This window comes from Heptranchias perlo, chromosome 14 (assembly GCF_035084215.1).
Source record: "Heptranchias perlo isolate sHepPer1 chromosome 14, sHepPer1.hap1, whole genome shotgun sequence".
In the NCBI taxonomy this organism is placed as follows: domain Eukaryota; kingdom Metazoa; phylum Chordata; class Chondrichthyes; order Hexanchiformes; family Hexanchidae; genus Heptranchias; species Heptranchias perlo.
Window position 1 is genome coordinate 35586964 of NC_090338.1, and position 13208 is coordinate 35600171.

Sequence of the window (13208 nt, forward strand, 5' to 3'; positions counted from 1 at the left end):
AGAAAGGAAAATTTAACAAGGTCAATGGATCCACTGCAACACTCATTCTCTCCCAAACTAACAAATCTGCAATTTATAAAAAATAATTTGGCTGAGAACAAGCACTGGATTCTAAATATGTCTGGGAACAAATTTAGATTTCATAATTCATAGAATGAACAGGAAAAAAAAGTTGCAAATAAACTGTTATACAGTTACACGGTTAAAACCCTCAGCATCTTCAGGTAGACTTTACCCAGAAAGAGACACTACAGACAAAAGGAGATAAATTCAATGTAGTTTATTATGAAAAAAAAGTTAAAACAAAAGTATGCAGTTTTCTTGGTGTGCATTACTTGAATACATTTTGTAGCTTTGCAGCCATTTGTTTTAAACCATCACCCCACCCCCAAAGAACAAACTAAAAGGCATATCCTCCAAAATCTCTGTTTCTGCTTCTATTACTAACACCATAATCTCCCCTGTAGGGTCCAGCAGCATATTTTTCCATACCGCCCCCTCCTCTCATGGGGCCATAGTTGGACTGCTCAGGGGAATAACTCCCAAAGTTATCATAGGTATCCTGGAAATTTCCACGATCGTATCCAGTGCCGCCGCCTCCTCCTCCTCCTCCTCCTCTATAGCTCCCAATTTGATCACCATAACTTCCTCCTGAAAAGGAACGGTCACGTCTCGGAGGTCCACCATTACCATAACCACCATAGACGTCTCCTCGGTTTCCTCGATCATTGTAGTAGCCGCCTCCGCCGCCTTGTGCACCATACCCAGCTGAATTTCCAAAACTGCCATCACTTCGACCGTTTCTTTGGGTAAAGTTGCCAGCTCGACCGCGAGGTCTACTTCCGCTTTGCATTTCTTCCTTCGACAAACCTTTCTTGACTTCACACCGGTAGCCATTAATCATGTGGTACTTCTGTATAACAGCTTTATCAACAGAATCATGGTCATCGAAGTACACAAAGGCAAAGCCTCTTTTCTTGCCAGTCTCCCGGTCACAGATCACATCTACTTTTTCAATCATACCATAGTCTGAGAAGTAGGTTTGTAAATCACTTTCATCGAGATTATCTTTTATACCACCAACGAAGATCTTCTTTACCTTCATGTTGAAGCCAGGTTTGTTGGAATCTTCCCTTGGCACAGCTCGCTTCAGATCCACCGTGCGGCCATCTAAGACATGAGGCCTAGCAGCCATTGCAGCATCAGCCTCGCTTGGCGAAGAATATGTAACAAATCCAAAGCCTCTGGGGCGTCTGGTGATTGTATCTTGTACTACAACACAGTCAGTTAGCTTCCCCCATTGCTCAAAATGGTTTCTGAGGTTCCCTTCCACCGTTTCAAAGCTGAGCCCGCCAACAAATAGCTTACAAAGCTGTTCCCTCGCCATGTTGCACAACTGCTTTCACTACACACTGCAGGAGACTGACTGCCTGCCTAATGAGCACTATATAAAGCAGCGGCGGGGGGGTGTGGCTTCGCCTTAGCCGTGTCGTCCTGATTGGCCAGTTTCTGGCTGCTAGGTAACCTCAGCCCCATTCTGTGCTGCAGTTCACAAGCCTGTCTGTTCCATTGTCCTCAGCAAAATATTAACAGCAGATAGATGCTTTGGAGTGGTTACCTCAAACGTGCAACATTTACTAGTACTTACTTGAAATACAGTACAGTGCTATGAGAGCAAATTCCTACCTTTGTAACAGTCTGCACTGGCACTGACCCTGCCAAAAATTTATGGGGCCTGCTTAATTTGAATATTGTGTGCGACGTCCTAGCCGTTGCGAATGCCTCTCATTGGGAGTTTACGACTTCTTTGGCGGCAGGAAATCACCATGTCTTCCTGCAGCAGCTTAAAGGGCCAGGCATAATGAATGCAGTTTGGCCTCGAAATTGGATCACGCTGCGCCTGTTTTACAGGCGTAAACTGGGCCAATATGGTAGGCAGCGTACAAGTGCTCATTCTACGCCGGAAATGCGCCACTTGCCATATTATTTAGGATTCCTTCCAGGTGTTTCCTCAGGCATGGAAACGTAACACATAGGTATAGGTTAAGTTAATCACTTAACTAGTTAATAAAACTAAAAACATTGAGTGAATAAAAATTCTAATTAAGTAAATAAATAAAACAAGGTTAGATAAAGCTGGCCAGGCAGGTGGTGTGTCGTAACTGCAGCATGTGGGAGTTGGTGGAGACCAGCAAGATCCTGAGCAACCACATCTGCAGTACGTATCTGCAACTCGAGGAACTTAGGCTCAGAGTTGTTGAGCTGGAGTCCGAGCTGCAGACGTTGCGATGCATCAGGAAGCGGGAGAGTTATCTGGACACTTTGATCCAGGAAGCAGTCACACCCCTTTGGTTAGATAGTGGTATACATGTGGTCAGGGACAGGAGGATGTGACTGCGAGAAAGGCAGTTATGGGGACCCAGGATGCTATGATGGAGGAGACTCAGACTTTGATCTTGTCCAACAGGTACAAGGTACTTGCTACCTGTATGGATGAGATCAAAGACCGCAGGGAGGATGGGCAAACTGACCACAGTACCTTGGTACAGGAGGCCATTCAAGTGGGGGAGTAGAAAGGAATGTGATAGTGGTAGGGGACAGTATAGTCAGGGGGATAGATACTGTTCTTTTCTCTGCAGTCGCGATCGGGAGTAATGAAGGCTGTGTTGCCTCTGGTTAAGTACATCTCGCGGCTGGAAAAGAACTTGGAGCATAAGGGGGAGGATCCAGTTATTGTGGTCCACATAGGAATCAACAATATACGTAGAACTAGGAATAATGTTCTGCTGAGGGAGTTTGAGGAGCTAGGGACCAAATTAAAAAGCAGATCCTCCAAGGTAATAATCTCTGGATTGCTACTTCAGCCACGTGCAAATTGGCATAGGGACAAACAGATTAGATGGTTAAATGCGTGGCTGAAAGAGTGGTGTGGGAAGCAGGGGTTTCAATTCATGGGGCACTGGCACCAGTACTGGGGAAGGAGGGAGCTTTTCCGTTGGGACGGCCTCCGCTTAAACCGGGCTGGGACCAGTGTCCTGGCAAATCGAATAACTAGGGCGGTTCTTAGGGCTTTAAACTAATAAGAGGGGAGCAGGCTTCAGGTAAGCATAATTTTATCAGTTTAAGAAGAAAAGTCAGGGCTGTAGAGCAGTGTAGCAATTTGGGTAAAAACAAGCAGTGTGTGTGAGGAAGGGGACAGAGAGTTTAACAAAAGTAATAGGGCATTAGTGACATAAGGTGACATCAAGGAAAAAAAGTAAAAAGTTAAAATTAAAGGCGTCGTATCTGAATGTATGAAGCATTTGTAACAAGATCGATGAATTAATGGCACAAATAGAGATAAATGGGATTGATCTAGTAGCCATTAATGAGACGTGGTTGGGAATTAAATATTCCAGGGTACTAGACTTTTAGAAAAGATAGGCAAAATGGAAAAAGAAGAGTGGTAGCCCTGATAATAAAGGATGAAAGGCAGTAGTGAGAAAGGGTCTTAGCTCAGAAAATCAGGACGTAGAATCAGTATGGGTAGAGCTAGGAAATAACAAGGGGTGGAAAACACTGGTGGGAGTAGTTTACAGGCCACCTAACAGTAGTTATAGTGTAGGACAGAGCATAAATCAGGAAATTAGAGGAGCATGTAACAAGGGTAATGCAATAATCATGGGGGACTTTGATCTTCATATAGACTGGGCAAACCAAATTGGCAAAAATAGTTTGGAGAACAAGTTCATGAAATGCATACAACACAGTTTTCTACAACAATATGTGGAGGAACCAACTAGCGAACAGGCTATTTTAGATCTAGTATTGTTTAGTGAGACAGGATTAATTAGTAATCTTATAATAAAAGATCCTCTGGGGAAGAGTGATCATAATATGATAGAATTTCATATTGAGTTTGAGAGTGATGCAGTTAAGTCTAGGGTCTTAAATTTAAACAAGGCCAATTATGTAGGTATGTGGGGCAAGTTGGCTAAGGTAGATTGGGAAATTAGATTAAAAGATACGATGGTAGATAAGCAATGGTGAACATTTAAAGGAATAATTCATAATTCCCAATTAATATACATACCCTTGAAGAATAAAAACTCCACAGGAAAAGTGATCCAACCGTAGCTAACTAGAGAAGTTAAGGATAGTATTAGAGTAAAAGAGGCTTACAATGTTGCCAAAAAGAGTAGTAAACTTGAGGATTGGGAGGGTTTTAGAAATCAGCAAAGTATAACCAAGAAATTGATAAAAAGTGAGAAAATTCAATATGACAGTAAACCAGCAAGAAATATAAAAACATTGTAAGAGCTTCTACAAGTATATAAAAAGGAAGAGATTAGTGAAAGTAAATGTTGGTCCCTTAGAGGCAGAGACAGGAGAAATTATAATGAGGAATAAGGAAATGGCAGAGACGTTAAACAAATATTTTATATCTTTCTTCACAGTAGAAAACACAAAAAACATACCGGAAATAGTGGGGAAACCAAGGGTCTAATGAGAGGGAGGAACTTAAAGTAATTAAGATTATTAAAGAAAAAGACTTAGAAAAATTAATGGGACTAAAAACTGACAAATCCCCTGGACCTGATAGCCTCTATCCTAGGATTTTAAAAGAGGTGGCTGCAGAGATAGTGGATGCATTGGTTTTGATCTTCCAGAACTGTCTTGATTCTGGAATGGTCCCCGTGGATTGGAAGGTAGCCAATGTAACCCCACTGTTCAAGAAAGGAGGGAGAGAGAAAACAGGGAACTATAGGCCAGTTAGCCTGACATCAGTAGTAGGGAAAATGCTGGAATCTATTATTAAGGATGTAGTAACAGGACACTCAGAAAACCATAATATGATTATGCGGAGTCAACACGGTTTTATGAAAGGGAAATCATGTTTGACAAATCTACTAGAGTTTTTCAAGGATGTAACTTTTAGAATAGATAAGGGGGAACCAGTGGATGTAGTATATTTGGATTTTCAAAAAGCATTCGATAAGGTGCCACATAAGAGGTTGTTACTCAAGATTAGGGTTCATGAGATTGGTGGTAATACATTATCATGGATTGAGGATTGGTTAATGGACAGAAAACAGAGAGTTGGAATAAACGGGTCATTTTCAGGCTGGCAGGTTGTAACTAGTGGGGTGCCGCAGGGATCGGTACTTGGGCCTCAGCTATTTACAATCTATATTAATGACTTAGATGAAGGGACTGAGTGTAATGTATCCAAGTTTGCAGACGATACAAAGCTAAATGGGAAAGTCAGCTTTGAGGAGGACACAAAGAGTCTGCAAAGGGATATTAACAGGTTAAATGAGAGGGCAAGAAGGTGGCAGATGTCGTATAATGTGAGGAAATGTGAGGTTATTCACTTTGATAGGAAAAATAGAAAAACGGAATATTTTTTAAATGGTGAGCAACTATTAAATATTGGTGTTCAGTGGGATTTGGGTGTCCTTGTACACGAAACACAGAAAGTTAAAATGCAGATACAGCAAGCAATTAGGAAGGCAAATGGTATGTTGGCCTTTATTGCAAGGGGGTTGGAGTACAAGAGTAAGGAAGTCTTGCTGCAATAGTTCAGGGCTTTGGTGAGACCACACCTGGAGTATTGCGTACAGTTTTGGTCTCCTTACCTATGGAAGGCAACACTTGCCTTAGAGGCAGTGCAACGAAGGTTCACTAGATTGATTCCTGGGATGAGAGGGCTGTCTATGAGGAAAGATTGAGTAGAATGGGCCTATACTCTCAGGAGTTTAGAAGAATGAGAGGTGATCTCATTGAAACATATAAGATTCTGAGAGGGCTTGACAGGTAGATGCTGAGAGGTTGTTTCCCCTGGCTAGAGAGTCCAGAACTAGGGGACCGAGTCTCAGAATAAGGGGTTGGACATTTAGGACTGAGATGAGGAAGAATTTCTTCACTCAGAGGTTCGTGAATATTTGGAATTCTCCACCCCAGAGGGCTGTGGATGCTCAGTTGTTGAGTATATTCAAGACTGAGATCGATAGATTTTTGGACTCTAAGGGAATCAAGGGATATGGGGATCGGGCGGAAAAGTGGAGTTGAGGTCAAAGATCAGCCATGATCTTATTGAATGACGGAGCAGGCTCGAGGGGCTGTATGGCCTACTAATGCTCCTATTTCTTATGTTCTTGTGTTCTTATGACAAAACCGTGACTCAGGAAGTCAATGTGACAAACAGGAAGTGTGCACTAAATGCAAGTGTTTTAATATATTTGATCTCCTGTGGCATGGCATGGGGAGTCAAGACCAAGTATAATCTTCAGGTGAAGCAGGGTTAGAGGGTGCGGATAATTGGACTAGTGCACACAGTTGCAATTCAGTGCTTATTTTAAAATATTATGTTCTGTCCTTAATTTTATATTTATATAAATTCCTATGTTTTAATGGAAACGGCCTTTGTAAATTTGCTACGTGCAATTACATCCACCATCAATGATGGTGCTGCAGGAGGGTTTAATGACAACAAATTTATTTAGTGTGGACATAGGACAACCAGCACATTTTACAGTGCATCCCCAAGAGAATGGTTTCCAACACAGGCAAGATATTAAAACTTTTAAGTGCATCATGCAGCTGTTTTGCAAATATAGCCTCTGCTGTGAAGAATTAGAAAGAGTTATAATAAATGGAGGATACTTACTGGGTGGTAGCTCCTTGCTTCCAAACACATGCTCACCAATGCCTTCTACACTTTATGGCCAAAAACAATGAGGGACACCTCTTCAAAGCTATACAGCGGCTTCATCATGGCTAACCTACCGCCTGTACTGGTTCTCAAAGGTTGTGAATTTCCTTTGTAAGCTGAGTACATTTATGAAGATGTTAGTGTTTGAGCACCACAGGCAGAACCACTATATCCTGACAACTGCTCTCCCTGTGCCAGGCCTTCTAGCATGAGCTGGTATGATATGTTTTTCTGCCAGTATTCTTTTGCAGGTGACCTATGAAGTGCTATGTGCATAGTATTAATATCCATCAGTGCAACTGTGCCATGCAACTGCTGTTGAATGAAGGAATGTTGCAAAAAAAGGGCAAATGATCTGTGTATGGGAGGGGGTGGGGGTGGAGTAGCTGTACTAATTAGAGATAACATAATGGCAGTAGAAAAAAGGGACATAACTAACAGAGGGATAGAAACAGAATCCATATGGACTGAAATAAAAGATAAGAAAGGATCGATCACACTAATAGGGGTATACTACAGACCACCTAATAGTGGAAAGGAGGCGGAGGAAGAACCATGTAAGCAAATATGTGAAATGAGTAAAGAACATAGAATAATAATCATGGGAGATTTTAACTATCCCCAAATAAACTGGCAAGAAGACATAGGTAAAGAGTTACAGGGAATGGAGTTTTTACAATGTGTGCAGGACTCCTTTCTACCCCATATGTAAAAACCCCAACAAGAGAGGAAGCACTGCTGGATCTAGTAATGGGAAATGAATCAGAACAGATAAGAGAAGTAGAGCATAGGGGCACATCTAGGCAATTGCGATCACAACATAATAAGGTTTAAGATAAAGATTGAGAAGGTTATAAGTAAGACAAAGACCAAAGCAATAAATTGGGAAAACATTGATTTTCAGAGGATGAGAATGGAACTAAAGAAAATAAACTAGAAAAATTTGCTGATAAATAAACTGGAAAAATTTACTGATATACAAAGAAATAGAACAGCAGTGGAAAACATTGAGTCCAGGAGAAATATCTCCCACTAAAAAGCAAGAACAAACTAGCCAGTAATGACTATGGATAAATAAAAAATAAGGGCAAAATTGAAACGAAAAAAAAGGCATACACTGAGTACATAGACAACAAAAGGAGAGGATGACAAAAGGGATTACGAAAAGGTTAGGAAAGAAATTTTTAAAAATTAGGAAGGCAAAGAGAAACTATGAAATTAAATGATCAAGGAATATAAAAAGAAATAGTAAAGTATTCTACAGATACATAAATAACAAAAGAAAAATCAGGATAGGGATAGGGTCACTAAGGGATACACACAATAAACTCATAGGTAATGACAGTGAAATGGCAGAAATATTAAATCATTACTTTGCCTCAGTATTTACCAGTGAGACTAACATGGTGGGCGTGACATGAGAAGAAGAGATCAAATAAGATATAAAGACATTTAAGATAGAAAGGGGGGAGATAATTGCTAAACTAATCAAACTTAGAGAGCATAAAACCCCTGGTCCGGATGGATTGCATCCGCGCATATTAAAAGAAGTTAGGGAAGAGATAGCAGAGGCATTATTACATATATATAAAAATTCATTAGAAAAGGAAATAGTGCCAGAGGACTGGCAGAGAACTAATGTGATTCCTATATTTGAAAAGGGAGATCGAACTAATCCAGGGAACTATAGACCAATTAACATCAGTGGTAGAAAAGATAATGGAATCCTTACTCAAAGATATAATAGAAAAACATCTAGAAACTGAAAATATAATAAAGAGTAGTCAGCATGGATTTCAAAAGGGAAGGTCATGCATGACCAACCTTATTGAATTTTTTGAAGAAGTAACAGAAAGGGTAGACAAGAGTAATGCAGTAGATACAATATATTTGGATTTTCAAAAGACCTTCGATAAGGTACCGCATAGTAAACTCATGAGTAAGGTCAGAGTATGTGGAGTCAGGGGACAAGTAGCAGAATGGATAGCAAACTGGCTACAAAACAGAAAAGAGAGAGTAGGGGTTAAAGATAATTACTCAGACTGGCAAAAGGTGGAAGGAAAGTGGTGTTCCACAAACATTGGTGCTGGGACCACTGTTGTTCATCATTTACATAAATGACTTGGACTCGGGAATCGGAAGTACAATTTCAAAATTTGCAGATGACACCAAATTGGGGTGTATAGTTAATACTGAGGAGGACTACGACAAAATTCAGGAAGACATTAATAAACTTGCAGAATGGGCATGTAATTGGCAAATGAATTTCAACATAGATAAGTGTGAGGTATTATATTTTGGTAGGAAAAATAAGGGGACCACATACTGCTTGGATAATAAGAGTCTAAATGGTGTAGAGGAACAGAGGGATCTGGGGGTACAGATATACAATTCACTAAAAGTAGCGATGCAAGTTAATAAGCCCGTTAAAAAGAAAACCAAGCACTTGGGTTCATTTCTAAAGAGATAGAATTGAAAAGTAGAGAAGTTATGTTAAACTTGTATAGAATCTTGGTTAGACCACACTTGGAGTTCTGGTCTCCATGTTATAAAATGGATATAGAGGCACTGGAGAAGGTACAAAAAAGATTTACTAGGATGATACCAGAACTGAGAGGTTATACCTATCAAGAAACATTAAGCAGGCTGGGGCTCTTTTCTCTAGAAAAGAGAAGACTGAGGGGTGACCTAATAGAGGTCTTTAAGAATATGAAGGGGTTTGATAGGGTGGACGTGGAGAAGATGTTTCCACTTGCGGGGGAGACTAGAACTAGGGACCATAAATATAAGATAGTGACTATTAAATGCAACAGGGAATTCAGGAGAAACTTCTTTACCCAGAGATGCTTAGTGTGGAACTCGCAAGGAGTAGTTGAGGTGACTAGGATGGAGGCATTTAAGGGGAAGCTAGATAAACACATGAGGGAGAAACGAATAGAAGGTTATGCTGATAGGGTTAGATGAAATAGGTTCATGTGGAGCATAAACACCGGCATAGACCTGTTGGGCCAAATGGCCTATTTCTGTGCTGTACATTCTGTGTAATTCTATGTAATTTTATGTGTGCTTTTCAGCTTATCTCCCTAAGCATACAGCAGATGGACAATTACATTGGATCCATGCATCATACGTAGGAAGAGTACGCATCTATATAAGGTATCTATACATTCTTTAGCATTTCTGCTCCCCGGACTATGGGGGTATTTGAACCTCCCCCGCTCAGTGGGAATGGTATGGGCAAGGGGGAATGAAGGGGATTTGTGCCGTGTTCCTGGTGCATTGCTGAAGCATTCTTGCCCTCCGCCACCCTCCTCCCCGCCCATTTTAACTGGCCTGAAATTAGGCATAGGAAGGCCGCCCCACCCAGTGGAGTGGGGTCCTAATTTAAATTGCAAAGTCGCATCCCGATGACTCATTGCACAGTTTGCACCCACCAGATTTGATGAGCAATGACCCGAGCTATACTTTCTAGGTTCAGCCTCGTTAAAATATTCTATTTCTAGGTTCACCCTCGTTAAAATATTTTGGGTGAGTTCTGATCAGTAACTCACCCATTTTGGGGAGGGGAAATAGTGTACTGCTGCAGGATTTAAAGGCCTGTAGGAAATAAAAGAAACAGGCATCATTTCTGTACCTTTTTTGTACAGGAAAAGAGGTCTGAAAATGCAGAATTGCTCCAAGTTGTGCAGGAAGGCAGAAACCTCAGACTCTCTGATAGGGCAGTGAAAATATTACTACAGGAAGCAGGGCCTGGCAGATGTTCTTTGATCCTCAGCGCTACAAGGGGATGGCAGTCAGTTCATTTAAAGCACCACGGCAGCTTAAGAGGGCAGGACACAAAATTGTAAAAGTGAATCCATTCCTTAATGTTTTCTGCAACTGTTTCTGCAAGGTGCCCTGAATTTCAAAATTCTCAGACTTGTCAGTGGAGAAATTACTGTTCAAATACGACAGAGGAGAGAGCAAATATTTATTACAGAGTGCAGGTGCCCATCCAAAGGGAGTGTCAAGGCACAGTTATTGAAGGTAATTATGGCAGTTAGTGCCACCTCCAGCACCCCCACACCGTGGCCTAGTGACGATAAAAATTCAAGGACCTGACCAAGACAGGCAAGGTAAAAGTAGGCTGTGGCAACGTATAAGAAAGAATTGTAATAAGCATGGTTTAATATTACAGCCACTTTTCCCTCACTATTTCAAAGTGCTTCACCATCCAACCATTTATGTGTAGGAGGCACAGTAAAATCATTCACGTCCTCTTCCTTTACCTCCAACTGTGCCTTCACTCACAGCCTTACATGAATGGATGTACTGAAAGTTTCACTTAACTGCACTAATTTGTTCAATACACCTTTCCTTCCCTATAAGGGTTTGCTTGCTGTCAGCTGCGTGGAATTAAATATCATAGCGACCAATTGCTACACATATTCTAAGACAGGGAATGCAACAGGTGGTGCCCCAGTATCACCCCAGTGTCTGGCTTTTAACTGCTTGTTAGAAGGAAGCCTTCAAACAGCTGGGCAGCAGATGGCAGAGCAATTGGGAGGTGAGAAAGTAGGATGGTAGGTGACAGCTGCAGGTTAGTCATAGCATTCATGTTCTCTTCCCCCCTTTGCTTATGCAGCACATCATTTGTTATACAAATACGAAAGTAAACGTTCATGCAATTCCATGCACTGAATTGTACTGCTCACCTACCTATGCCTACCTCTTTCCTTTTTATCCTTTCTAGATGTTTTTCAGCAAGAGAAGGAGCAGAAACAATAGCCTTGGTTCCCTATTTCATAAGCTGCCAGCACTTCTTCACACATGAATCAATGTCTAATTCCCTCTGAAGGAACAGGTCAGGTGCATTAGATGGTGAATCAGAGGGAGTGGTTCCTTGAATAGGCCTAGGTTTTTTTAAAATCAGCTTTTTTGCCTCTCCCAGGAGATTGCATGGTTCCTGGTGGGTGGATAGTATTGGGTGTTGTGTTGCCTTGTTGTAACATGGCTGAATGGGGCAGACTCGACGTACCAACAGTCTTTCACTGTCTGTCTTTATCATACGTTCATATGTTTGTGCATAGTGCACAGGGTGATGTACATTGTACAAGTGGGCAGGAGGAGTGGAGGTTGGAACATAAGTAGGCAGACTCTGGTGCCCTGAAGGTCATGAGACATCTGGGTTTGGCTATGGAGCCTTGAGACCAAGATCTTAGGTGTCCAGCTATTAAAAGAATGATACTATCAGAGCATGCAATAATTGTGAAGGCACAAGGAATAGTCTCTGAGAATGTGCATCAGATGTTGAGTGTTTTGGAGGAGTCTACTTTCTGTATCCGAGTCACCGTGATGGATATGAGTTCAGCCAGGCCTATCTGCAGTGGACACAAAGGCCCTAACACCATTCTTGGTTTCTGGCACGGATGTTCAAACTGCTGCCACTGAGGCCTGGGGTGATAATAGAGTCTGCTGTCGATCAGTTTCAGAGACCTGCACACAACTCAGGACTTTAATAATCTAAATGCAAACATTCGGTCTATTCTCCTGTTGACCAGTGGCCAAACAGCCAGTGCCGAGTAGTAGTGGCAACAATGAGATCGCACCATGCAGCTATCTCACAGAATATCAGCACATGGGTCCCCTCTCACCAGCCCCCTCAGATGCCTGATCATGTGGTAAGGCTGACTTTGTGGAGGTGGCTCGGTAGCACCACTACTGACCAAGCTGGCCGAGTCCTGAAGGACATAGCTGCCAGACTGGACCTGCGGCAGGTGATGAACAAACCAACAAGAGGGAAGAACCTACTTGACCTCGCCCTCACCAATCTACTTGTCGCAGATGCATATGTCCATGACAATATTGGTAGGAGTGACCACTGCACAGTCCTTGTGGAGACGAAGTCCCGTCTTCACACTGAGGACACCATCCAACATGTTGTGTGGCACTACCACTGTGCCAAATGGGATAGATTCAGAACAGATCTAGCAGCTCAAAACTGGGCATCCATTAGGCGCTGTGGGCCATCAGCAGCAGCAGAATTGTATTCCAGCACAATCTGTAACCTCATGGCCCGGCATATTCCTCACTCTACCATTACCAACAAGCCAGGGGATCAACCCTGGTTCAATGAGGAATGTAGAAGAGCATGCCAGGAGCAGCACCAGGTGGACCTAAAAATGAGGTGCCAACCTGGTGAAGCTACAACACAGGACTACATTGCATGGTAAACAGCAGAAGCAACATGCTATAGACAGAGCTAAGCAATTCCACAACCAACGAATCAGATCAAAGCTCTGCAGTCCTGCCACATCCAGTCATGAATGGTGGTGGACAATTAAACAACTAACGGGAGGAGGAGGCTCTGTGAACATCCCCATCCTCAATGATCGCAGAGTCCAGCATGTGAGTGCAAAAGACAAGGCTGAAGCATTTGCAAACATATTCAGCCAGAAGTGCCGAGTAGATGATGCATCTCGGTCTCCTCCCAATTTTCCCACCATCACAGAAGCCAGTCTTCAGCCAATTCGAT

The 13208-nt window shown here is 42.1% G+C and overlaps 1 protein-coding gene across 1 annotated transcript; it reads right to left on the minus strand.

The window, feature by feature from the left end:
• Positions 1–265: 265 nt before the first annotated feature.
• LOC137332111 (heterogeneous nuclear ribonucleoprotein A3 homolog 2-like) lies at positions 266–1435 on the minus strand. Its single transcript, XM_067995821.1, has one exon. The coding sequence runs from the start codon at positions 1385–1387 to the stop codon at positions 401–403; it is 987 nt and encodes a 328-aa protein (XP_067851922.1). The 5' UTR covers positions 1388–1435; the 3' UTR covers positions 266–400.
• Between the last annotated feature and the right edge of the window lie 11773 nt (positions 1436–13208).

What these genes read in the sequence shown, in the direction of transcription:
- LOC137332111 (XM_067995821.1), bottom strand. Translation starts at nt 1,387, where the DNA reads ATGGCGAGGGAACAGCTTTGTAAGCTATTTGTTGGCGGGCTCAGCTTT.